The sequence below is a fragment of the Pongo abelii genome, chromosome 6, assembly GCF_028885655.2.
Source record: "Pongo abelii isolate AG06213 chromosome 6, NHGRI_mPonAbe1-v2.0_pri, whole genome shotgun sequence".
NCBI classification, from domain to species: Eukaryota; Metazoa; Chordata; class Mammalia; order Primates; family Hominidae; genus Pongo; species Pongo abelii.
This window is the reverse complement of record NC_071991.2, coordinates 22,267,008-22,294,163: the sequence shown is the minus strand read 5'-3', so window position 1 is coordinate 22,294,163 and position 27,156 is coordinate 22,267,008. Positions and strand designations below refer to the sequence as shown.

The following is a 27,156-nucleotide window of genomic DNA, read 5'->3' as shown; positions in this document are numbered from 1 at the left end:
CAAGAAAGATGAATCCGTTGGAAATACAGCTGAGCCATACTTCACGGAATAGAACAAGTGTGTTCTGTGCTGGAGCTTAAGACCTGTGGAAAGGGACTGCCCCCACTGGGTGCAATGGCTCACGCCTGTAATCCAGCACTTTGGGAGGCGGAGGCGGGCAGATCACTTGAGGTCAGGAGTTCAAGACCAGTCTGGCCAACATGTTGAAGCCTGCCTCTACTAAAAAATACAGAAAAATTAGTCAGGATTGTGATGTGCGCCTGTAATCCCAGCTATTCAGGAAGCTGAGGCAGGAGAATTGCTTGAACCAGGAAGGCGGAGGTTGCAGTGAGACAAGATCACGCCACTGCACTGCAGCCTAGGCGACAGAGGAAGGCTCCATCTCAAGAAAAAAAAAAAAAATCGACTGCCCCTAATTTGTAAACCATTTAAATGTGTCTATTACATTTAACTTTTCTTAATGTTTGTCAGCTAAGTTTTATTCATTATACTTTGACATACTGGAACACAAAACTTGATTCCTTTGAAAAACTAAAGAGAAGTTGATAAAAAAATATATAGAAGCCCTAGATTCCTAATTGGAACTGACTACACTCTCATTTTTAAAAAATGGACTGAGGATGCCTAATAAAACCAGGTGAAATTAACTTTATCATGAAGCTTGCACAGGAAAGCTAAAAAGGAGGGTCTGTGTGGAGACACGGGGCTCAACCACAAGAGAGGGGAAATCAAGTTCTATAGCAAGAACCATATTGGAGGTCGGGCACAGTGGCTCACGCCTATAATCCCAGCACTTCTGGGGAGGCTGAGGCGAGTGGATCACCTGAGGTCAAGAGTTCAAAACCAGCCTGGCCAACATGGTGAAACCCCATCTCTACTAAAAATATTTTTTAAAATTTAGCGGGGAATGGTGGCAGGTGCCTGTAGTTCCAGCTACTTGGGAGGATGAGGCAGGAGAATTGCTTGAACCCCAGAGGTGGAGGTTGCAGTGAGCCAAGATTGCGCCACTGCACTCCAGCCTGGGCAACGGAGCAAGACTGTCTCAAACAAAACAAAACAAAACTGTATTGGTTCATTGTCTTTCAACTGACTGGACACCGAAAGGAATATTTTTCCAAAGCATATACTTCAAATCAGAATTGATGCACCATCCTTGCCTTCCTGGAGCCTGGGAAGACAGGGAGGACAGATTCCTTAAGGAAAGACTGTGCTCTGGGAGGGGGCAGGTGGTGTCATTTTGAAGTGTAAAGGCATGGAATGCTGATTTGTAGGCAGAGTTGTTTAAGGAGGTCTTGTCACATTCAGTGGCATCCATTATGATAAAGCCAATGGGCTTTTACACTCATCTGTCCATTTCTGTCAAGACCCTATGGCTGAGGTCAGAACAATGTTCTGGGAGAACCAGTTACCTCTAACCTTCCAATTCAGACACTGCCAGCTTAACTATGTGGACACTGGCACACAGACCCTGTTAAGTGCTGCAACGACAGCATTTCTATGAGTTTGTTGGTACATGTGGGACTTTAGCTCATCCGAGGAGTCGAGCAGCAGCTGTGAAAGTCTTGTCCTCACTCCCTGTCCAGGCTGGCCCCGTGTGCTGCACAAACATGGTGGCCCTAGGAGCATGGGGCTATTCCTGCAGACGCCCTCGGGAACCAGCTGCTCTGAACGTGGTGGGGGTGTTGGAGCAGCAGTTTCTCAAAAGTCCACACACAGTTAAGGCTCTGAAAACAGCGCGACGCACAGAAATGATTTCAGATGCTTTTCAGTAGCCACTTTCATGCCAACTCTTTATTTCCGTACTAGAAAATCTTTTATTTCCACCTTTAGTGTTCCCTGCTAGCACAGATGACCACAAAACCCAGGCCAGAAACGTTCTGGTCTGCCGTGAACAGTCCAGGAGGCACTTGTTCTGCTGCTGTGGAAGCTGCCCTGACTCGGGGAGTAAGGGACGCGCAGGTGGTGTCAGTCTTGCTCAAGTAAACGGGCTGTTTTCCAAACATTGTGACTTGGCTACTGAGTGGGGATACCTGGTTTCATTGGCAATCTTCCAGTATCTCTCTCGCAAAAGGAACGCTGCACTTTTTGGTTGTCTCTGTCGAGTGAAGATCCCCTTTTTATTCCCCAGCACTCTCGTCAGTGCTAAAAAAAAAAAAAAAAAAAAAGACACAAAGCGATTCAGATGACTTCTGATGGGTCAAGTTAGAACCAGTCTGGAGCCAAGGTAGGCACTAAATAGAAATGTCTTTTTTTTCTTTTTTCTCCCTGTTGCCCAGGCTGGAATGCGGTGACATAATCATAGCTCACTGCAGCCTCAACCTCCTGGGCTCAGGGGATCCTCCTGCCTCAGCCTCTCCAGCACCACCATGCCCGGTAATTTTTTATTTTTATTTTTTAGTAAAGATAAGCTCTCATGTTGTCTAGGCTGGTCTCAAACTACTGGGCTCAAGCAATCTGCCCTCCTCGGCCTCCCTAAAGTGCTGGGATTATAAGCACAAGCCACCACGCTCAGCCAAATGTCCTCTTACAGTTTCAGGATGCTTGCTCTGAAGTGACAATTTATGGGTTGAAATATTTAAATACCACTGCTCTGCCCAAACACCCAGGTTCTCTGGTGTGTTAATTTCTAGTATTCTAGTCTCTTAGGGGAAAAACCCAAAACAGTGGCCAGGTGTGGTGGCCGACACCTGTAATCCCAGTGCTTTAGGAGGCTGAGGCAGGTGAATCACCTGAGGTCAGGAGTTCAAGATCAGCCTGGCCAACATGAGGAAACCCCATCTCTATTAAAAATGCAAAAACTGGCCGGGCACATTGGCTCATGCCTGTAATCCTAGCACTTTGGGAGGCCAAAGCAGGCGGATCACAAGGTCAGGAGTTCAAGATCAGCCTGGACAATATGGTGAAACATCATCTCTACTAAAAGTACAAAAATTATCCAGGCATGGTGGTGGGTGCCTGTGGTCCCAGCTACTCAGGAGGCTGGGGCACAAGAATCGCTTGAACCCAGGAGGCAGAGGTTGCAGTGAGCTGAGATCGTGCCACTGTACTCCAGCCTGGGCGACAGAGTGAGACTCCATCTCCAAAAAAAAAAAAAGCACTAAAAGTTGATCTTTTACTTACAAACTAAGGTTTACATGCTGGGTACCCAGCTGTCTGGTAACTGGGTAGGCAGAGGGCTGGGGGTATCTGGGACAGTTACCCGCCTGTTCGAAGAGATAGCGCCTAGTGGGAGCCAGGGTCCTGACCAGCCACAGGTCCCTGCATGGGACCTACTCATGGAGTTCAAAGTCCACCGGGGCTGACGTCCAGCTTTGCAGCACCCACCACCAGTGGTCATTAGCCCTGAGCTGAGCCTGGTGAGGAGCACAGCTGGCAACGACCTGTCAGGGCTGTGCTTTTAGGACTTTCTCTGTCCCCAGTAAGACCACCACTAAATGGAAATGTTAAATGGAAAGGAGGCCTTCCCCACCAAAAAGTTCAAGACTCTTTCTTCCATAAGTGAACACAGGCACCGCCAAGTACTTCATCAAATGCAGCCCTTACAACACCCACAAGGAGATGGCATTATCCCCCCTGGACAGGCTTATGAAAAGCTTAGGTGACTTGCCCAACGTGATGCAGCTCATTTCTTTTTTCTTTTTAAGACCGAGTCTCAGCTGGCCATGGTGGCTCACGCCTGTAATCCCAGCACTTTGGGAGGCCTAGATGTGCAGATCACCTGAGGTCGGTAGTTCAAGCCCAGCCTGACCAACATGGAGAAACTCCGTCTCTACTAAAAATACAAAATTAGCCGGGTGTGGTGGTGCATGCCTGTAATCCCAGTTAATCAGGAGGCTGAGGCAGGAGAACTGCTTGAACCTGGGAGGTAGAGGTTGCAGTAGGCTGAGATAGCACCACTGCACTCCAGCCTGGGAAACGAGCAAAACTGTCTCAAAAAAAAAAAAAAGAGTCTCACTCTATCGCCCAAGCTGGAGTACAGTGGTGTGATCTTAGCTCATTGCAACCTCCATCTCCCAGGTTCAACCGATTCTCATGCCTCAGTCTCCCAAGTGACTGGCATTACAGGCATGCGCTACCACGCCCGGCTAATTTTGTATTTTTAGTAGAGACGGGGTTTCTCCATGTTGGCCACGCTGATCTCAAACTCCTGACCTCAGGTGATCTGTCCGCCTTGGCCTCCCAAAGTGCTGCCATCACAGGCGTGAGGCACCGCGCCCAGCCTGCAGCTCATTTCTTACCACATAAAGCCTCGCGCCTCTCCACAAAACTGCCATCAGGGATGTCCCCAGAAACCATTTATCACAGGTGCCATGCAGAGGAGAGCTTTCTGTTCTCCTTTTCCCTTTACCTCTTCCTTCTCACCTCATCTTGTTCATTCATTCATCCGTATTCCATTCTCACTTTTAAGCTTTACCTTCCAAAGGCCTGTCTTCCCCTATGAGTAATGTATTATAATTCCCACCATTACCATATACTTCTCCAACCCACCAAACTGCTATCTTCAGTTTATGGTTAAGTCCACAAACTAAGAAGAAATGGGACACATTCACTGCGAACTTGGCAGCCCCTCATTCATCCTCACATGAGAACGCAGCTGTTATTCTCTTTGAAGACCAATCTTGTGTTTTAAAGACAAGTCTCACTCTGTTGTCCAGGCTCTCGTGCAGTGGTGCAATCATAGTTCACTGCAGCCTCCAACTCCTGTGCTCAGGTTATCCGCCTGCCTCGGCCTCCGAAGCAGCTGGGACTACAGGCACACACCACCACACCTAGCTAATCTGTTTATTTTTTGTAGAGATGGGGTCTTGCTATGCTGAACAGGCTGGTCTTGAACTCCTGGCCTCAAGTAATCCACCCTGGCCTCCCAAAGTGCTGGGATTACAGGAGTGAGCCACCATGCCCGGCCTGAAGACTTAAATGCTGCCAAATTCAAGATGCGTTGTGGCTGGGCACGGTGGCTCACGCCTGTAATCCCAGCACTTTGGGAGGCTGAGGCGGGCGGATCACGAGGTCAGGAGATCAAGACCATCCTGGCTAACACGGTGAAACCCCATCTCTACTAAAAATACAAAAAATTAGACGGGCGTGGTGGCGGGCACCTGTAGTCCCAGCTACTTGGGAGGCTGAGGCAGGAGAATGGCGTGAACCCAGGAGGCAGAGCCTGCAGTGAGTCGAGATCATGCCACTGCACTCCAGCCTGGGCGACAGAGCGAGACTCTGTCTCAAAAAAAAAAAAAGCATTGAAACTCACCTGTATTTGGTGAGCCTGCTTTTCGCAAGTAATATACAACAGACTGAAATACCTTAAGCTTGTCAGGCTTTGTACCCTTCTATGGAATAATAGTTTATTCCAAAAGAAATCCATGAGGAGGACCCGTTTTTCCTTCCTCCTTGGCTACAAAATAGACACGGAAAAGGCAAGCCAGCCATTTCCGTTTCACTGTAGTCACTGACTCTCCTGTTCGCTTTTTGACCGTATTTGGGAGGCGGGGGCCTGATTGCTTTCCTGCTTCCTAAACACAACTTACTTTTCCTAGAAAATTCTCAACGCAACCTACATGGATGAAACCAGCTTCCCCACTTTGTTTCCAATATTCTTACAATCGAAATGGCCAGAACTGGAAAGGCAACCTGAAAAAATAAGGACGGGTACATTATCCCATGAGCCAAACTGCCACTTACACTGTTCAGTCATGAAATCGGCAAAATTCCAAATGAGCTCTCCAACCACGTATTTTCTGCGTTTTTGATCCAGACCCAGATGGTACTGCTCTAGCAGACTTTTCTGGTACTCTTCAGTGAACATCAGAGGTGGATCCTGGGATTCAAGGCAAAGAGAATGTAAGAGTCAGAACTGGCAGAATTGTAAATGTTAGATAAAAATAAAGATCCACTTGATGGTGATCAAAATATCTGTCCTCGCAGGGGGCTATAGTGACTGCAGGACTCACTGATGCTGGGGTAAAGACAGCCAAGAAATGATATAATCCAGAATAAAAAAGGAGGTTTAAAAGAAAACCAACCTTAATGAGCAACTGATTTATAAACGTAATTTGATATTTGTTTCACATTACTTTTCCACCTCTATCTACTGATACAGTCTTAAGGCTAAACTATACTACAGGTAAAAATGTGTCTTTCGGTCAGGTGCAGTGGCTCATGTCTGTCATCCCAGCAATTTGAGAGGCTAAGGTGGGAGGACTGCTTGAGCCCAGGTGTTCAAGCCCAGCCTGGGCAACATAGCAAGACCCCATCTCTACTAAAAGTACAAAAATTAGCCAAGCCTAGTGGCACACATCTGTGGTCCCAGCTACTTGGGAGGCTGAGGTTGGAGGGCTGCTTGAGCCCCAGAGATCAAAGCGACAGTGAGCTGTGTTCACACCACTGCACTCCAGCTTGGGTGACACAGTGAGACCCTCTCTCTAATAAACATAAATACATATATATATAAATTAAATTAAATGAAACTCAACCAAACCGGGCTGGGCATGGTACCTCAGGTCTGTAATCCCAGCACTTTTGGAGGTCGAGGCAGGATTTCAAGACTAGTCTAGGCAACACAGTGAGACCCAGTCTCTACAAAAAGTCAAAATATTAGCCAGGCGTGGTGGCGCACGCCTGCAGCTCAAGCTACTTGGGGCTAAGGAGGGAGGATCGCTTGAGCCCAGGAGGTTGAGCAGTGAGCTGTGATTATGCCACTGCACTCCAGCCTGGGCAACAGAGTGAGGCTGTCTCAAAAAAAAATTTCTTTAATTAAACAAAATCAATTCAGTTATCCTAGTCATATAACAAGACCTCAGTAGCCATGTGTAGCTAGTGTGTACCATTTCAGACGGTGCAAATATAGGACATTTCCATCATTGCAAGAGTTTGTTTTTTTTTTTATTTTTTGAAACAAGGTCTCACTCTGTCACCCAGGTGGGAGGGAGTACAGTGGTGCAATCATAGCTGAATGCAGCCTCGACCTACTGGGCTCAAACAATCCTCCCACCTCAGCCTCCCAAGTAGCTTGGACTACAAGCACTCATAACCATGCCCAACTAATTTTAAATTTTTTGTAGAGATGGGGTCTATGTTGCGCAGACGGGTCTCAAACTCCTGGGCTCAAGAGACCTTCTGACCTTGGCCTCTCAAAGTGCTAGCATTCCAGGTGTGAGCCACCACGCCCAGCACTGCGGAGGTTCTATCAGCACTGACCTAGACCCTCTCAAGAGTTTAAGAATTCAGAGCTGGGGCTTGGCACGGTGGCTCATGCCTCTAATCCCAGCACTTTGGGAGGCCAAGGAGGGCAGATCACTTGAGGTCAGGAGTTCAAGACCAGCCTGACCAACATGGTGAAACCTCATCTCTACTAAAAATACAAAATGAGGTGGGCGTGGTGGCACATGCCTGTAATCCCAGCTACTCGGGAGGCTGAGGCACGAGAATCGCTTGAACCAAGGAGGTGGACATTGCAGTGAGCCGAGATCACGCCACTGCACTCCAGCCTAGGCGACAAGAGCAAAACTCTGTCAAAAAAAAAAAAAAAAAAGAATTCAGAGCTGGTTACCTTTTCAAAGAGGATGAGCAAGCGAACATATCCAAGAGCCACTTCCCCTACTTGACTAGTTTGCAGAAGTGGCATTCTGTAAGCACGATAAATTTAAGGGTGCAAACAGAACAGCGCAGGCCACTGTGGGTGGCTGTTCCCTGTGTGTCAACCAGGAGCTGTGACAAACAAGTGTGAGCTGGCTGGAGTGGGAATGAGGGGCTGGATGGGGTTCAGGAATCCACATGAAAAAAAAAAACCTCACAAGACAAACCAACATATCTTTGGTGAGGAGGACAAAAAAATGAGATGGATTAAAAAAATGAGGACAGGCTGGGCATGGTGTCTCATGCCTGGATTCCCAGTACTTTGGGAGTCCGAGGCAGGACAATCACATAAGGTCAGGAGTTCTAGACCAGCCTGATAGTGAGACTCCATCTTTACAAAAAATTTAAAAATAGGCTGCACATGGGGGTTCATGCCTGTCGTCCCAGCTACTCAGGAGGCTGAGGTGGAAGAATTGCTTCAGCCCTGGAGTTCAAGGCTGCAGTGAGCTATGATGACACCACTGCACTCCAGCCTAGGCAACAGAAAAAGACCCTGAAAAAAAGAAAAAGAAAAAAAGGCTAGCACAGTGGATCACGCCTGTAATTCCAGCACTTTTGGAAGCCAAGGCAGGAAGATCAATTGAGTCCAGGAGTTGGAGACCAGCCTGGATAACATAGCAGACCCTATCTCTAAAAAATAAAAATTAAGAAAAAGGATCTTTTAGTTGGTGATTATGGTGCCCACATGGGCATTCCAGGCAGAAGAAACAGCTCAAGCAAGAGCAGGAGAGCAAGCGAGGGCAGTGGAAACAGATCAGTGGCTGGGAGTGAGGGGAGAAGGGATGAAAACCCAGGAGAGAGCAGAGGACACTGAGTGTCCTGACCAGAGGTTAGGGCTTTGTCCTGTGGGCCTGGGGGAGCCAATGACACGACTCCCAAAATTTTCATCTGTGGCTGGCGCAGAGGCTCACACCTGTAATCCCAGCACTTTGGGAGGAGGCAGATCACTTGAGGCCAGGAGTTCAAGACCAGTCTGGGCAACATGGCAAGACCCCATCTCTACAAAAGTAAAAAAATTAGCCAGGCGTGTTGGCATGTGCCTATGGTCCCAGCTACTCAAGAGGCTGAGGTGGGAGGATCACTTGAGCCCAGGAGGTTAATGCTGCAGTGAGCAGTGATCGCACCACCACACTCCAGCCTGGGTGACAGAGAGATCTGGTCTCAAAAACATATACATATTTGGATTTGTTAGGAAGACCACTTGGGCACGGGTGATAGGAGGCTGTCTGGTAACAAAGCCAGTAAGGAGGCCACCTCTGAGGACCAAGCGAGTGGGGCACAGGCCTGGCTGCTGGCGGGGAGGGAACGTGGATGGGGCCGTGGGAGGAGAGCCCAAAGCTGAAGCGAGGGGAGCAGTGCAGTGGGCGCAGGGCAGGCTGGAAGAGGCGAGTGACATCTCTGCCCTGAGACAACACACAAGCAGAAAGCTCAACACTGCTTACCTGGTGAAACCCTGCAATCGTTTCCGCTCCATACTCGCTCTGAATAATGGGCTTCTGATACTTCTTATACCAGTTCTCAAACTGGGTGGCCAGCTGCAGCTGAATCAACTCCAGGTGCCCGTAGTCATGATACCAAGAGTAGTAGCTGTTCAAACAGATCACGTCCACATACGGAGCCTAGGAACAGAGCAGCAGAGCCCATTCAGCACCCAGAAGACAGCATGACTCAGCGTTCACACACTGCGGGGGTCCCTCTGGCAGAGAAGGTAAGGGGGGATGTAATCCCAGCACTCTGGGAGGCTGAGGCAGGAGGATGGCTTAAGGCCAGGGGTTCAAGACCAGCCTGGGCAACACAGCAAGACCCTAGCTCTACAAAAAATAGTAGTAAAAAAATAGCAGGGCACGGTGGCTCATGCCTGTAATCCCAGCACATTGGGAGGTCAAGATGGGAGGATCGCTTGATCCCAGGAGTTTGAGACCAGCCTGGGCAATATTGCAAGACCTCATTTCTACCAAAAAAAAAAACAAAAACAAACACCTAGAACAGGAACAGCTGCCTCCTGGGACTGAGAACATCCAAGTGCACCAATTTAGATCCTGAAATTACCCTGCTCCATAGGCAGGAAACATGGTCACAAAGTGGCCCAAAGGAGGCAGGCCTGTGACTCCGTGCTGATGCTCACAACGTGCACAGCTGGGAAGGGCTGTGAGAGGCAGAGCAGCTGCCAAGGCGCAGTCCTCAGCCAAAGCCCAGGGCCCCCGCCATTGGAACTGACTCCTCTCCAGGCAGCACTCCCATCACTGGGCTTCCCCTCACCTTGCCCTGGAGAAGTGCTCCCACTCGAGGGGCCGATGCAGTCATTCTCACAGAAAATTTTTTGTTTTGTTTTCGAAACAGAGTCTCGTTTTGTCGTCCAGGCTAGAATGTTAGTGGTGCGATCTCAGCTCACTGCAACCTCTGCCTCCCACCATCAGGTGCTTCTCATGCCTCAGTCTCCCGAGTAGCTAGGATTACAGGCGTGTGCCACCACGCCCGGCTAATTTTTTGTATTTTTGGTAGAAACGAAGTTTCACCAGTTGGCTGGGCTGGTCTTGAACTCCTGACCTCAAGTAATCCGCCTGCCTCGGCCTCCCAAAGTGCTGGGACGATAGGCGTAAGCCACCATGCCCGGCTGTCACAGAGAATCTTGAGGCAGCTTTCACAAGGCAGCACTGTGGACTGAAGATGGCCTGGAAAAGTCGCTCCAAGGACCAGGGCAGAGAAGACCGAGTAGGACCACCCCAAGCTTCAGCATAGCGGTGCTTACAGTTGAGCACCAGGGGTTTTTGTGTCCAACTGGCTAGTTTCTAACGCGTCCTGAACACACTTCTTTCTCGTAAAAATGCTGGCCGGGTGCAGTGGCTCACGCCTGTAATCCCAGCATGTTGGGAGGCCGAAGTAGGCAGATCACCTGAGATCAGCAGTTTGAGACCAGACTGGCTAACATGGCAAAACTCCATCTCTACTAAAAAATACAAAAATTAGCTGGGTGTGGTGGCATGCACCTGTAATCCCAGCTACTCAGGAGGCCGAGGCAGAATTGCTTGAACCTGGGAGGAGGAGGTTGCAGTGAGCTGACATTGCACCATTTCACTGAAGCCTGGGCAACAGAGCAAGACTCCATCTCAAAATAAATAAATAAATAAAGAATGCTAATGTCAGCCAGGCACTGTGGCTCATGCCTGTGATCGCAGCACTTTGGGAGGCCAAGACAGGAGATCACTTGAGCTCAAGACTTTGAGACCAGCCTGGGCAACACAGTGAGATCCCACCTCTACAAAAAGATATAAAATGAGCCAGGCACAGTGGTGAAAACCTGGAGTCCCAGCTACTCGGGAGGCTGAGGCAGGAGGATCACTTGGGCTCAGGAATTCAAGGCTGCAGTGAGCTGTGATCTCACCACTGCACTCCAACCAGGTCAACAGAGTAAGACCTTGCCTCTACAAAAGAAAAAGAAAAACTCAAGTTCCAACCCTGGACTTACTAAATCAGGATCTCAGACTGCAAAGATCTGGCATTTCATAAAAACTTCCCCTAGAGCTCTAAGCTCCCTTAAACCTTTGACATTTTATGAGTCTATTAAATCGAAGTGCAAAAAATGCTGAGTCCAAACTGAGCAAACAAATCCCATCTCCCTATGCCCAGCCTCCTTGGATTGAGAAAGCCACACTGCCTGGCGAGTAAGCAGGGGGAGAATTCTCATTAACCCAAAGACCATCTGTGAAAACAGACTGGCTGCGGCCGGGTGTGGTAGCCCACACCTGTAACCCCAGCCCTTTGGGAGGCCGAGGCAGGAGGATCGCTTGAGCCCAGGAGTTGGAGACCTGCCTGGGCAACATGGCAAGACCCCGTTCTCTATCTTTTTAAGTAAAAAAGAAAATGAAATAAAACCCAGACTGGCAGTGCATGGTTCTTTCCAGCTGTTCCCATGAGCAGGCTTCAGGACAAGCCCAGGCAAAGGTAGGGAGAAGTGGGGTGGGGACCCCCAGGCTCACCCCCTTGTCTGCTGCATAGTTAGAGTTGCTCACAAAGGTCACAGGCCGGGAGGGGTCCAAGGCTTTGGTGTGAGCGATCACCATCCTGTCCAGAAAAGGCAGAAGAAACAGGTTCCGTTGGTCCAGGAATGGCTCAGACACCCTCCCATCCTCTCTGTCCCATCTTCCACCGCCAGAACACAACACGGGGTCAGGTACGATGGCTCACACCTGGAATCCCAGCACTTTGGGAGGCCGAGGCAGGCAGATCACGAGGTCAGGAGATCGATACCTTCCTGGCTAACACGGTGAAACCCCGTCTCTACTAAAAATACAAAAAATTAGCCGAGTGTGGTGGCCGGCGCCTATAGTCTGAGCTACTCAGGAGGCTGAGGCAGAAGAATGGCGGGAACCCGGAAGGCGGAGCCTGCAGTGGGCCAAGATCGCGCCACTGCACTCCAGCCTGGTGACAGAGCAAGACTCTGTCTCAAAAAAACAGAAAAAAAAAAAAAAAAAAATTAGCCAGGCATGGTGGCGCACGTCTGTAATCCCAGCTACTCGGGGAGGCTGAGGCATAAGAATCACTCGAACTCGGGAGGTGGAGGTTGCAGTGAACCAAGATCGTGCCACTGCTCTCCAGCCTGGTCCACAGAGCAAGACCCTGTCTCAAAACAAACAAACAAAAACAAAGGGGAAAAAAAACAAAGGCATGGAGCCGCTGCTGTCTTCCCTAACTTGAGATGTATTTGATTTAAGGGCATATGATCCTCTAGTCCTAGACCGAGCTCTCTAACATCACTCTACCCCCAATCTCCGAATCCTATCCCCCCAGAGTAGTCGTCACCCTTCCAGGTACACAGAGCTGAGGTCACTGGGCTGGACACTGGCAAAAATGAGGTTGACTCCCTGAAACAGCTCTTGAACACAGGAGGTGGATGGATGCAGATTTGGGAGGGATATTTATTAATGCATCAAGCAAACAGGGAGTGCAGGCTGGGAGGTAGGCATGGGGCTAGGTGTGAGGTGCACAGCAGTGACTCAAATCTAAGTCCGCAGGTCCTGGGCAGTGGGAGTGGAGACGCTTGCACAGAGAAATGGTGCAAGTGCTGGGCAAGGGGACTCACGCCTAGAATCCCAGCACTTTAGGAGTTTTACTAGAGACCAGGAGTTCAAGACCAGCCTGGATAACATAGCAAGACCTTGTTTCTACAACAAATTTAAAAATTAGGGGCGGGCATGGTGGCTCACGCCTGTAATCCCAACATTTTGGGAGGCCGAGGCGGGTGGATCATGAGGTCAAGAGTTTGACACCAGCCTGGTCAACATGGTAAAAGTCTATCTCTACATAAACATACAAAAAAAACCTAGCTGGGCATGGTGGCATGCGCCTGTAATTCCAGCTACTCATGAGGCTGAGGCAGAAGAATTGCTTGAACCCAGGAGATAGAGGTTGTAGTGAGCCAAAATTGCACCAGTGCTCTCCAGCCTGGGCAACAGAGCAAGACTCCATCTTGGGGGAAAAAAAAAAAATTTAAACTTAGCCTGACATGGCTGCACACACCTGTGGTCCCAGATATTTGGGAGGCTGAGGCAGGCAGATAACCTGAGGTTGGGAGTTCGAGATCAGCCTGACCAACACGGAGAAACCCCATCTCTACTAAAAATACAAATTAGCCGGGTGTGGTAGTGCATGCCTGTAATCTCAGCTACTCGGGAGGCTGAGGCGGGAGCATCACTTGAACCTGGGAGGCAGAGGTTGCGGTGAGCCGAGATTGCGCCATTGCACTCCAGCCTGGGCAACAAGAGGAAAACTCCTTCTCAAAAAAAAGTAAATAAATAAATAAGAAGAAATGGCCCTTAGAAGGAAAGAAAAACCCAACAGAGGGACCCATCTGTGCTCAGAGCTCCCGGCACCTGCCCCAGGCCTCCACAGTACAGACTGTTTATTTTTGTTTTCGTTTTTTTTGAGACAAAATCTCTCTGTAGCCCAGGCTGGAGTGCAATGACATGATCTCAGCTCCCTGCAACCTCCACCTCCTGGGTTCAAGCGATTCTCCTGCCTCAGCCTCCCAAGCAGCTGGGATTACAGACGCCCACCTCTGTGTTCTGCTAATTTTTTTATTTTTAGTAGAGACAGGGTTTCAATATCTGGTGGCCAGGCTGGTCTCCAACTCCCGACCTCAGGTGATCCACCCACCTTGGCCTCCCAAGTGCTGAGATTACAGGCGTGAGCCACCGCACCCAGCCTAGACTGTTGTTGAAGCCTGTTTTCCTCTTCTCTTTCCTCAGTTCATTTCTTCTTTTACGCCCTCCCCCATCATTGCTCTGCCCATCCGAAGGCTGTGGCTGGCACAGGTCGGAATAGAACCCCCTAGCCTCAAGTTCCAAACCCACACTCTTCCACAGCCAGGCTCTCAGATGGGAAACTTCAAAGCCTTGTGACAGCCTGGCTGAACCTCTCCAGCCTGGGTGGCTCCCTCCAAATCCTGCTCCAGAAAACAGGCATTTCCTCTGGCCACCTCCCAAAGAAGCCTTTCTGTCAGGCACCTGCTCCTGGAAGCCTGTAGTCTTCCCCTTTACAACAAAGGGCCTGTCCATCCAGTCCTGCTGAGCACGCCCCTGTGCCCCCGAGCTCTGAATTGTCCTTGGCCCAGGCTGCAACATCTTCTCAGAGCCTTCTGCCTGCTGCAGACTTGGCTCAGCCCAAAGCACTGCATGAAATTGGGGTGTGCTGTATGAGTCAAGAAGCATTTCTACCACCTCTCCTGCCTCTACCCCAAGTGAAAAATCCAACTCTGAACGCTGAGTTAGAACTGCACGATTGTAAGGACAAAAAGGGGCCAGGTGTGGTGGTTCACACCTGTAATCCCAGCACTTTGGGAAGGTGAGGCAGGAGGATCACTAGAGGCCAGGAGTTCCAGGCCAGCCTGGCAAACATGGTGAAACCCAGTCTCTAATTAGCCGGGCACGGTGGCTCACGCCTGTAATCCCAGCACTCTGGGAGGCTGAGGTAAGTGGATCTCCTGAGGTCAGTAGTCCAAGACCAGCCTGGCCCAACACAGTGAAACCCCATCTCTACTGAAAAATGCAAAAGTTGGCCTGGCGTGGTAGCTCACGCCTATAATCAGAGCACTTCAGGAGGCCAAGGCAGGCGGATCACGAGTTCAAGAGATCAAGACCATCCTGGCCAAAATGGTAAAACCCCGTCTCTGCTAAAAATACAAAAATTAGCAGGGTGTGTTGGTGTGTGCCTGTAATCCCAACTACTCAGGAGGCTGAGGCATGAGAATCACTTGAACCTGGGAGGTGAAGGTTGCAGTGAGCCAACATTGCGCCACTGCACTCCAGCCTGGCCGCAGAGTGAGACTCCATCTCAAAAAAAGAAAAAAAGGAAAACTTAGCTGGGCATGGTGGCACATGTCTGTAATCCCAGCTACTCGGGAGGCTGAGGCAGGAGAATTGCTTGAACTCAGGAGGCAGAGGTTGCAGTGAGCTGAGATCATGCCCCTGCACTCCAGCCTGGGCAATAGAGGGCGACTCCGTATCCAAAAAATAAAAAATAAAACAAACAAAAATTAGCTGGGCATGATGACACACATCTAGAATCCCAGGTACTTGGGAGGCTGAGACAGGAGGATCATCTGAGCCTGGGAAGTCGAGGCTGCAGTGAGCCAAAACTGCACCGCTGCACTCCAACCTGGGCAACCAGAGTGAGAACCCATTTCGAAAAAAAAAAAAACAGGCCCAGCACAGTGGTTCATGGGTGCCTGTAATCCTAGCTACTCAGGAGACTGAGGCAGGAGAATCACCTGAACCCGGGAGGCAGAGGTTGTAGTGAGCGGAGATCACCCCACCGCACTCCAGCCTGGGTGACACAGTGACACTCCATCCCAAAAATTAAAAAAAAGAAAAAAAAAAGAACAAAAAAGAAAACCACAATTTGGGTGGGTAGGTATTTGGTCCCCTGAATGTCCCGGTATGGACGGCCTTCCCACTGGGCTGGACAGGAGGCTGATCTTGAACAGAACACGCCCACCCAGGCCAGCCACTCGCCAGGGTCTCCTTCCCAGTCTAGCCAAGGGCAGGCAGGGAGCACTCACTTCAAGTAGTAGCCGGCAGATTCTAGGTGGGATGCAGGCTCATTGGCCACAGACCACATCACAACCGCGGGGTGGTTCTTGTCCCTACGCACCACTTCCTCCATCACCCGCATGTGGTGATGCAGAGACACGTTGTTGAAGAACTGCCTGCGGGCCAGGAGGGAAGGGACAGAGGGTCATGCTGAGGCCCCCGGGCTGGGCAGGCGGAGCAGGTGCACGGCGGGGACTCACGGCAGCGCCAGGCCCACGCCGGGACACTCATCGATGACCACAATCCCATGGCGGTCACACATCTGCAGCACTTCCTCCGCGTAGGGGTAGTGGCTGGTACGGAAGGCGTTGGCACCAAGCCAGCGAAGCAGGTTGAAGTCCTTCACCAGCAGCGGCCAGTCGAAGCCCTTCCCTCGGATCTAGGGGATAGCAGAGCCAAGTGACCCCTGTCCCTGTCGAAGCTGCACTTCCTCCGAGAGCCAGGACTCTGGAGAGCCACCCCATGAGCCCCCTCTCCATTTGGAGCCATTTGCCTCATTGCCTTGAGCTGCCCTCAACTGCAGGACACAGGGAAGGCGAAAGTGGAGGGTGACCAGAAGCAGCCCCCACGAGGACCCAGGAGCCCCAACGCACGTCCGCATCCTCGTGCTTGTTGACGCCGTGGAAATAGAAAGGCTTCCCATTGATGAGGAACTGGCTCTCGGTGACAGCCACAGTGCGGATCCCCACAGGGAGCGAGTAGAAGTCAGACACAGGCCCCAGTGACGTCTGTGCAGTCAGCCGCACCTACGACAGCCAAAGCACCAGGTGTGAGCACCCTGACAGCCTGAGCCCCATCCGGCCTGCCCTCTGGCAGGAAGGCCCCTCGTGCACCCCAGCAGCCGCCTCTGGGCCTGTAAGCAGAGATGCAGCGATCAGAGGCTCTGCCCTTCCCTGGCTGACCCTGGGACCTGCCCTTCAAAACGCGGCCTTCCCTTTGACCAGACAAGGTGGCTCATGCCTGGAGTTCCCACACTTTGGGAGGCTAAGGCAGGAGGATCACTTGAGTCCAGGAGTTGAAGACCAGCCTGGCGACAGACTGAGACCCCATCTCTATAAAAAAAACTTTTTTTTTCCTCTGAGACAGTCTCAATCTGTCCCCCAGGCTGGAGTGCAGTGGTGTGATCTCAGCTCACTGCAGCCTCTGCCTCCTGAGTTCAAGCAATTCTCCTGCCTCAGCCTCCCAAGTGGCTGGAATTACAGGTGTTCACCACCATGCCCAGCAAATTTTCAAATTTTTAGTAGAGATGGGGTTTCACCATGTTGGCCAGGCTGGTCTTGAACTCTTGGCCTCAACTGATCCACCCACCTCAGCCTCCCAAAATGCTGAGATTAGAGGCATGAGCCACTCTGCCCAGCCTACAAACATTTTTTCTTTAATTAGCCAGGCATGGTGGTATGTGCCTGTAGTCCCAGATATGCAGGAGGCCAAGGGAGGAGGATTGCTGCAGGCTGAGAGTTCAAGGCTGCAGTGAGCTGTGATCAGGCCACTGCACTCCAGCCTGGGTGACAGAGTGAGACCATCTCAAAAAAAAAAAACAAACAAAAAAAACTGGGCCTCCCACCAAGGGTGAGAAACATCAGAAAGCTCAGAGGACCATGCCTGCCCATCCACCTCTCTTGGGCTCCTGCTGAAGCCAGGGTCACCAGATGGGAGCAAAAGACCTCCCTTAGGCATGTCCCAAACCACCATTACCTCCAAGGAGTACAGATAGGCGGGGCGTTCGTGCATCAGGTATGGCCACCAGAGGCTGGCACCCGGCACCTTCAGCTGGCCCTGGGTCCCAGTCCCGTTCGCCACGACTTTGTTTTCTGCATCCAAAAGACGCGCTTCCAACTCGAACAGGTTACTGCCCTTGACAGAGATCTGGTAATTCACCAGCCCTGCAAGAAACAAGAGAGACCAGGGCTGAGGGAGGGACACGACCTGAGTCACACAAACGGGAGCACCCTGCAGCCACCGCTGCCAGGCAGCCATTTGTTTCTGTTGCTTTTTTTAAATTTAATTTCTTAATTTTTTTTTGAGATGGAGTCTCACTCTGTCCCCCAGGATGGAGTGCAGTGGCATGATCTCGGCTCACTGCAACCTGCACCTCCGGGGTTCAGGTGATTCTCCTGCCTCAGCCTCCCAAGTACCTGGGATTATAGATGTGCACCACCATGCTTGGCGAATTTTTATATTTTTAGTAGAGATGGGGTTTTGCCATATTGGCCAGGCTGGTCTTGAACACCTGACCTCAGGTGATCCACCCGCCTTGGCCTCCCAAAGTGCTGGGATTACAGGTGTGAGCCACCACACCTGGTGCTTTTTTTAATTTAAAAAAAGATTTTTTTGCCAGGTGCGGTGGTCACACCTGTAATCCCAACACTTGGGGAGGCTGAGGTGGGAGGATCGCTTGAGACCAGGAGTTCAAGACCAGCCTGGGTAACATAGGGAAACCACTTCTTCCCTGAAAATACAAACAATCAGCCGGGCGTGGTGGTGCGTGCCTGCAGCCCCAGCAGCCCCAGCTACTTGGGAGGCTGAAGTGGGAGGACTGCTTGAGCCAGGAGTTCGGGGCTGCAGTGAGCTATGATCCTGAGGTACGGTAGGTAGTCAAGAAGTGACCGTGTCCTTCGGACATGCCAACCACGGCACTGAGACACGTGATGTATGAACAAGCATGTACAGCTACTACGCATGTGCAACCAGAGGACAGCCCAGAACGAGCTTACAGTAACACCTCTTCCCAGCTCCTTACGAATTCATCATAGAAGACTCGCAGAAAGGGAGTTTCCCCAGTAATAATCGGCGCTGTCTCATCCTTGCGAGCAGCCTGTCCTGAATTGTGTGTCTCAGGGTGAACTGTGCATTTTGCACTTCACTATTTTTTTTGAGATGGGGGTGTCGCTCTGTCGCCTAGGCTGGAGTGCAGTGTTGCAATCTCAGCTGACTGCAACCTCCACCTCCCGGGTTCAAATAATTCTCCCATCTCAACCTCCTGAGTAGCTGGGATTGCAGGCTCACACCACAATGTCCAGCTAATGTTGGCTAAGCTGGTTTGAACTTCTGAGCTCAAGTGATCCACCCATCTCGGCCTCCAAAAGTGCTGGCATTACAGGCATGAGCCAGTGCACCCAGGCTATTCTAAACTTAACTTCCAAAATACTTTTCCTTGGCAATAAATTGCTCTGTGGTGCACTGTCTTTGCTTTGTGATTCTTTTTTAAATTCTTTTTTATTCATTTATTTTTTTATTTTTTCTCAGATAGGGTCTCACTATGTTGCCCAGGCTGGTCTTGGACTTTGCAGCTAAAGCGATCCACCCATCTTGGACTCCCAAAGTGCTGGGATGACAGGCATTAGCCACCACACCCAGCCTAAATTCTTTTAAACTTAGAACCGCGGCCCCACAACAGCTGTCAATAATCTCACCACTGCACTCCAGCCTGGGCCACAGTGCAAGGCCTCATCTCAGAAAGAGAAAAAGATATATATTTTATTTTTATTTTTATTTTTTGACATGGAGTCTCGCTCTGTCCCCCAGGCTGGAGTGCAGTGATGCAATCTCGGCTCTCTGCAAGCTCTGCCTCCCAGGTTCACGCCATTCTCCTGCCTCAGCCTCCCGAGTGGCTGGGAACCCTGCCACCATGCCCGGCTAATTTTTTGTACTTTTAGTAGAGACGGAGTTTCACTGTGTTAATCAGGATGGTCTCGATCTCCTGACCTCGTGATCCCCCCGCCTTGGCCTCCCAAAGTGCTGGGATTACAGGCGTGAGCCACCACGCCCGCCCTGAAAAAGATATATTTTTAAAAAGAAAAAAACTTAAAACAAAAATTTTTCTTAAATACAGACCGAGCGCTGTGGCTCATTCCTGTAATCCCAGCATTTTGGGAGACTGAAGCGGGTGGATCCCGAAGTCAGGAGTTGAACCAGCCTGGCTAACATGGTGAAACCGCATCTCTACTAAAAATACAAAAATTAGCTGGACGTGGTGGCACACGCCTGTAATCCCAGCTGCTCAGGAGGCTGAGGCAGGAGAATCGCTTGAACCGGGGAGGCGGACGTTGCAGTGAGCCAAGAGCACGCCACCGCACTCCAGCCTGGACAACAGAGCGAGACTCCATCTCAAAAAAAAAAAAAAACAACAGGGTATCCCAGCTGGGCACAGTGGCTCACGCCTGCAACCCTTGCATTTTGGCAGGCCGAGGAGGGTGGATCACCTGAGGTTAGGAGTTCAAGACCAGTCAGGCCAACATAGTGAAACCCTGTCTCTACTAAAAAAAATTACAAAAATTAGCCGGGCGTGGTGGCGGGTGCCTGTAATCCCAGCTACTCGGGAGGCTGAGGCAGGAGAATCGCTTGAACCCGGGAGGCAGAGGTTGCAGTGAGCCAAGATCACGCCACCACACTCCAGCCTGGCGACAGAGCGAGACTCCAGCTCAAAAAAAAAAAAAAAGAAAAAAAAAGAAAGACAGGGTCTCCATCTGTTGACCAGACCAGAGTGCAGTGGCGTGGTCATAGCGCACTGCACCCTCGACCTCCCAGACTCAAGTGATTCTCCTGCCTCAGCAGCTGGGACTACTGGCACACATCACCATCGTTGGCTAATTTTTTAATTTTCTGTAGTGATGGCCTCGCTATGTTGCCCAGGCTGCTCTTGAACTACTGGCCTCAAGTGATCCTTCTACCAGGGCCTCCTTGCAAAGTGCTGGATGACAGGCACAAGCCACCATGCCCGGCACCCCCGAAGCTGCCTGTTCCTTGAGCATGATGTGTAGCAAGGGGAGATGGAGTGAGAGCAGCACCAGAGAGAAGGGACAGGATTGCCACCCCGAGCTGTGTGACATTAGGCCAGACCCCGCTTCTCCAAGTGAGGTCAACCACACAGGTGATTTCGGGAGCCCATGTCCGCTCACACAGGTTGGATTTTAGCTTCATAGGTGGATGGGAACCTGTGAGGGTGTAGAGATGCTGGGAGCACCTTTTTCCTGGGAGAGCTTTCCAAACAGGGAACAAATAGAGCGACCCTGGGCCCCGCTGAGGGAGGATCCTACCAGAAGCCCTCACCACTGTCTTGCTCCACGCCGGTGGTGACGGTGATGTCATCGATGTAGGTGGTGGGTGTCGTGTACAGAAGTACAGACCGCTGCAGTCCCGCGTAGTTGAAAAAGTCAAAATATGTGTTCTGGACAAAGTAACCCTTGGGATACCTAGGATGGGAGGACTGTGGTTCGCTGGGCCCTTGCCCTGGGTCCACTGACCTCAGCTCACAGGCCTCCCTGGCCTCCCCAGATCCAAGGCCTCCACTCTGTGAAGGCCACCCGGTCCCTACCAGGAAGACCACGGGGTGGGGCGGGAAAGTGGGTGTGTGCAATGGAAGCAGGATGGTACCCACTTGGAGGTGTCGTTCATGTACTGGATGGTCCCTGGTGGCAGGGTGGTGGGGGTGAGTGTGTTGTTGATGGCGATAGTGATTCGGAGCCGGGAGGGCAGGGGCCCCACCTGGACCAGGTTGCTGATGTCGGCCTCGAAGGGGAGGTAGCCCCCCTCATGCTCTAGCGTGTCGACCCCATTCACCCACTGCAGACACAGGAGATACGGGGAGGGGGCGGCAGGTCAGGGCATGAGGAGGGACTCTGCTATCGGGCACTCTCTCACATAACCTGCAGCATAGGGCTCCGGGGCCTTCCAGCCAGACGGGAAGAATGACATCCCAATGGGGTAGATCAGGCCACCTATCCCCCTATACAGGGCACAGCCCCCAGGGCAGGGCAGGACCACCCACCACAGCAGACATGCTGTGGGTGAAAGCTGGAGGTCCCATGCTGTTCAGCAGCTGTGCCCACCCACCCGCCCTGCCTGCTCCTGACCACACTGACCACGATGGCATAGGAGTGGGCACTGCCAATCCTCAGCACCACTCTTGTGTGCAGGTCCTGGGTCCATCGCTCCGGCAGGATCACCTCCCGTTCGTACCACACCCAGCCGACAAAATGCCGCAGACGCCAGTCCTGGCTGATGTCATTGAAGCTGGAGGGAACTGGCATGTCCAGGGTGGGGCCTGACTGTGGAGAGAAGAGCCGGGCTCAGCTCCTAGGCCCCCAAAGGGGTCCAGGACCAGTGTGCTGCACAGCTGTGCCCCCAGGCCTAGCACAAGCCCTGACACATAGTGGGGACTCTTGGCAGAACAGACAGATAACTTGCTGATGACAGGTCAACTGCCAGGGCGGTTTGTGAACCTGGGCCAGTGGGGCCAGGAGTTCCTCCTCAGAGTGGATGGGGCCCAATATCTCCTGAGACAGGAGCGAACCCAGGGCCACATCCCAGCCAGAGGCAAGAAGGTTCAGACCCGTGACTAAGAGGCAGATGGCCACTGCCTGTCACAGGGAGGACGGCTGGTTGGAGGAATGGGGGGAGCTTTGCTTAGAACACTGTCAGTGGGGCGCACACTGGCACCCAGCCCCCTCCTCTCTCCCTCCTGTACTGAATGCTGCAAAGTCAGAAAAAGAGGATGTAGACCAGGCAAAAGCGGCCCAGACCTCACCCAGTTCCACTTCTCTGCTGACCACATCCAAGTCAGGAGGGGAACAGGGGTGGCGTCCTCGGCCTGATGTCACGTCCTGTCCTCTATCTGAACCTTGAAAACCAAGGGACTTCCTGCCTCGGCAGAGCTGACCTCAGGACGTCTAAACTGTCACCTCCTCCCAATCCCCGGGCCCAGCTCTGTGCAGTGCATGCCGCTGTGGCCAGAGAAGTGTGTGGGTGGCTCATGCCAGTAATCAGCGCTTTGGGAGGTCAACGTGGGAGGATGGCTTGAGGCCAGGAGTTCGAGACCACCCTGGGTAAATAGTGAGACCCTACATCTTTTTTTTTTTTTTTTTTTTTAAAAAAAAAAAGAAGTTTTTTTGTCTGTTTTTTTGTTTTTTTTTTTTTTTTTTTTTTTGAGATGTAGTCTCACTATGTCGCCCAAGTTGGAGTGCAGTGGCATCCTGATCTCAGCTCACTGCAACCTCTGCTCCCGGGATCAAGCAATTCTCCTGACTCAGCCTCCCAAGTAGCTGGGATTACAGGCATAAACCATCACACTTGGCTAATTTTTACATTTTTAGTAGAGATAAGGTTTCACCCTGTTATGTTGGCCAGCCTGGTCTCAAACTCCTGGCCTCAAGTGATTCGCCCGCCTTCGCCTCCCAAAGTGCTGCGATTACAGGTGTGATCCACCGAGCCCAGATAATTTTTTTTTTTTTTTTTTTTTTTTTTAATTAGGCAGGCGTGGTGGCACCAGCTAAATTGCAAGGCTGGGGCGGGAGAATCGCTTGAGCTCAGAAGTTAGGATGGCGCCACTCCGCTCCAGCCTGGGAGACAGGTGCAAACCCAGTCTCAAAAAAATTTAAAAAAATTAAAAATAAATATTGAAAGGAAGGACACTGCACAGACTCAGCCTTCGCCTCGGGAAAGGGCTCGGCAGGAGCCTTTTCTCCTCCTGTCTAATCCGCCCCAGCCCTCCAGGGTGCTCCCGTTCCCCCGTCCCCCAACCCGGCGCCCACAAGCCCGTTGACCTTTAACCTCCTGCGGGCCCCCAGCTCGGAGACGCCCAGGGGAAGGAGCCTGCGGGGGGCCCGGGCTCCCCTACTCCCACCGCCGGGCTTTCGGGCGCCTCCCAGCCCTGCCCCGAGATCGCACCTCCCGCAGCGGCCGCCGGTACCACTGCTCCTCGAAGCCCCGGCGTCGGTTGTCAGAAAAGTCGGCGCGGAAGCTCCAGAGGCCGTCCAGCTCCTTGCGCTCCCGGGACCGGCTCTCCTGGGGGTACAGCATCCCGCCCTGCAGCCCTAGCGCGCAGCCCCACAACAGCGGCCCAAACGCCGCCCAGGCAACCGCCGACCGCCGGGCCATGCTTCCCGGTCCCCGGCTCCGTCGCTCCCGCGCTCCCCCGCTCGGCCACCGTCTGCGGCGCTAAGAAAAGCGCGGGAGGTGCCCGTAGGGCGGGTCTCCTGACGCGCCGGTGTCGTGATGCTCCTGAGGCCATCCGCGCCATCTTGGTTCAGGATGAGTGCCAGGCCTGGAGGGGCGGGGCCGGGCGCTGCCCAGTGGGGCTTGTGGCTGGAACCTCAGGCTAGGCCTTTGGGGAAACGGGACCCTCACCCTCAGCCCCAGCCAATAAGGGCGAGGTCTGCTCCCCACCCCGATCCAGGCTGGACGATCCAGGGCCGCAGGCCAGAACAGAACCCCTGAGAGCGGTGGGATCCCCCTGTTTCTTCAAGGAGCACCTCCACTTGCTTTTCCCAGCAGCAATTCAAGGAGACCCCAGCGGAGCCTCTTCCATGCCTGTCTGATGCAGCCTCTTGCAGGGATGCACGTCCTTGGGATGCGGCCATAGCCTTGACCCTGGGCTTCTGGAGCCCTGACCTTAACCCAGGGGCCAAGAGCTTCCTCTTGGTGTTGCGGGCACATAAAGATTCAGGGAGAGAGGCCAAGTGCACTTTGGGAACCCGAGGGGAGGGCAGATCAATTGAGGTCAGGAGTTCGACACCAGCCTGGCCAACAGATAGTGAAACCCCATCCCTATTTTGTAAAAATACCAAAAAAAAAAAAAAAAAATTACCGGGGCGTGATGGTGCGTGCCTGTAATCCCAGCTACTCAGGAAGCTGAGGTAGGAGAATCGCTTGAACCTGGGAGGCAAAGGCTGCAGTGAGCCGAGATCGCACCACTGCACTCCAGCCTGGGCAACACAGGGAGACTCTGTCTCAAAAAAAAAAAAAAAAAAAAAAAAAAAAAAAAAAAAAATTGCAAGGAAAGGGTGCCCTGCGGGACCCCACTTTACTCCAGTATGGAAGTAAAGTGTGGGAGAGGTAGAGGAGGAGATCTGGAGACAGCAAAGGAGACATAGGTTTATGGAGGGGACTTTCATACAGGGACGGTGCAGTGGCCATTGCTGGACATGAGAACCACTACCATTTGTAAAAAGCATGCAGCTTACATAACATTTTCAACTAGCATCCTCGACCTGTTATTGGTGGAGTTCCGGGTGGTGAATCCCTACACATCAGCAACAACCTCAATTCTTGCCTCCTCAGAAGAAAGAATTGCACTGAGGGGCATAAGGCAGAAAGCCAGAGGGAGGCAAGCTGCAGAGCAGTAGTAAAAGTTTATTAAAAAGCAGGCCAGTGCCGGGCGTAGTGGCTCACGCCTGTAATCCCAGCACTTTGGGAGGCGGAGGTGAGCCGATACGAGGTCAGGGGTTTGAGAGCAGCCTGGTCAATATGATGAAACCCCATCTCTACTAAAAAATTAGCTGGGCATGGTGGCATGCGCCTGTAGTCCCAGCTACTCGGGAGACTGAGGCAGGAGAATCGATTGAAGCCAGGAGGCAGAGGTTGCAGTCAGCCAAGATCACACCACTGCACTGCACTACAGCCTGGCGACAGAGCAAGACTCAGTCTAAAAAAACAAAAGCAGGCCAGGCAAGGAGGCTCAGGCCTGTAACTCCAAACTCCAGCACTTTGGGAGGCCAAGGCGGGAGGATCACTTGATGTCAGGAGTTTGAGACCAACTTGGCCAACACGGAGAAACCCCATCTCTACTAAAAACACAAAAATGAGCCAGGTGTGGTGGCAGGCACCTGTAATCCCAACTATTCAGGAGGCTGAGGCAGGAGAAATGCTTGAACCCAGGGGGCAGAGGTTGCAGTGAGCTGAGATCACGCCACCGCACTCCAGCCTGGGCTACATAGTGAGATGCCATTTCAGGAAAAAAAAAAAAAAAATTATTAAAAAACTTTAGAACAGGAAGGAAAGAAGGAAAGCACAACTTGGAAGAGGGCCAAGTGGGTGATCTAAGAAACCAAGTGCCTTTGCTGGGCGCAGTGGCTCACGCCTGTCATCCCAGCACTTTGGGAGGCTGAAGCTGGCAGATGACCTGAGGTTGGGAGTTCGAGACCAGCCTGACCAATATGGAGAAACCGCATCTCTACAAAAATTACAAAATTAGCTGGGCATGGTGGCACATGTCTGTAATCCCAGCTACTCGGGAAGGCTGAGGCGGGAGAATCGCCTGAACCGGAGATTGCAGTAAGCCGAGATAGCGCCATTGTACTCCAACCTGGGCAACAAGAGTGAAACTCCTACTCAAAAAAAAAAAAAAAAGAAAGAAAAAAGAAAACAAGTGCCCAGCTTGACCTCTTGATGCAGGGTTTCATGGATTGGCATCCTTCCAGGATCTTGCCACTCCTGATTCCTTAGCTGGGGCTCTGAACATACATTCTGCTTAGACCATAAAGTCATTCGCAAGGTGCACAGCAATTACGGATGTCAGGTGTCTCTGCCATACAGAGGGAGCCCTCATGTCCTAGGAACCTGGCCTGGACACAATTGTTTGTATGATTACTCCCCCACCCCCTTTCTTCATGCTCATCAAATCCACCTTCTGAAAATGGACCTCAATACTGGAAATGGAGTCCCCAACGTAGTGAAAATAAATACATTCTGGGAACTGACAAGGCCTAAAGGCTTTTTCCCAAATGCTTACATGGTTTTTTTTTTCATATTTTCTTTTTTTAAATTTTACTTTTATATTTCATTAGTGAAATGTTGACATGCTTAAATTAGAATACAGTTCACTGTTTATGAGGCAGCTTTAGGCCAAACTTAACGAAAGTAAGAAAAAGTAGGATGCAGACGTTTATACAGTATGTAAAAATCAGTAATTCAGGCCAGGGGCAGTGGCTCACGCCTATAATCCCAGCACTTTGGGAGGCAGAGGTGGACAGATCACCTGAGGTCAGGAGTTCAAGACCAGTCTGGCCAACAAGGTAAAACACCATCTCTACTAAAAATACAAAAATTAGCCAGGCATGGTGGCAGGTGCCTGTAATCCCAGCTACTAGAGAAGCTGAGGCAGGAGAGTCACTTGAACCCGGGAGGTGGAGGTCACAGTGAGCCAAGATCACACCACTGCACTCCAGCCTGGGGGAACAGAGCAAGACTCTGTCTCAAAAAATTAAAAAAAAAAAAAAAGAAAAGATAAAAGAGTGAGAATCACTAACTGCCACGAGAATGGCACCAAGCCATTCATGAGGGACCTGCCCCTATGACCTAAACACCTCCCACAAGGCCCCACTTCCAACATTGAGAATCAAATTTCTTTTTCTTTTTCTTTTTTTTTTTTTTTTTTGAGATGGAGTTTTGCTCTTGTTGCCCCGACTGGAGTGCAATGGCGCCATCTTGGCTCACCACAACCTCCGCCTCCCAGTTTAAAGCAATTCTCCTGCCTCAGCCTCCCGAGTAGCTGGGATTACAGGCATGCATGCCCGGCTAATTTTGTATTTTTAGTAGAGACGGGGTTTCTCCATGTTGAGGCTGGTCTCGAACTCCTGACCTCAGGTGATCCACCTGCCTCGGCCTCCCAAAGTGCTGGGATTACAGGCGTGAGCCACTGGACCCTGCGGGGAATCAA

General features: G+C 51.4%; 1 protein-coding gene across 4 annotated transcripts; it reads right to left on the bottom strand.

Moving 5' to 3' along the window:
• Nucleotides 1–1,762: 1,762 nt before the first annotated feature.
• GUSB (glucuronidase beta) lies at nt 1,763–23,668 on the bottom strand. Of its 4 annotated transcripts, NM_001133252.1 has the most exon segments (12): nt 1,774–2,142; nt 5,683–5,818; nt 9,078–9,254; nt 11,613–11,697; nt 15,692–15,838; nt 15,923–16,101; nt 16,316–16,468; nt 17,418–17,605; nt 20,772–20,914; nt 21,100–21,284; nt 21,584–21,769; nt 23,388–23,644. In NM_001133252.1, coding segments are annotated over 12 exon segments (1,956 nt in total). In that variant the 5' UTR covers nt 23,598–23,644; the 3' UTR covers nt 1,774–1,975.
• Nucleotides 23,669–27,156: the final 3,488 nt, after the last annotated feature.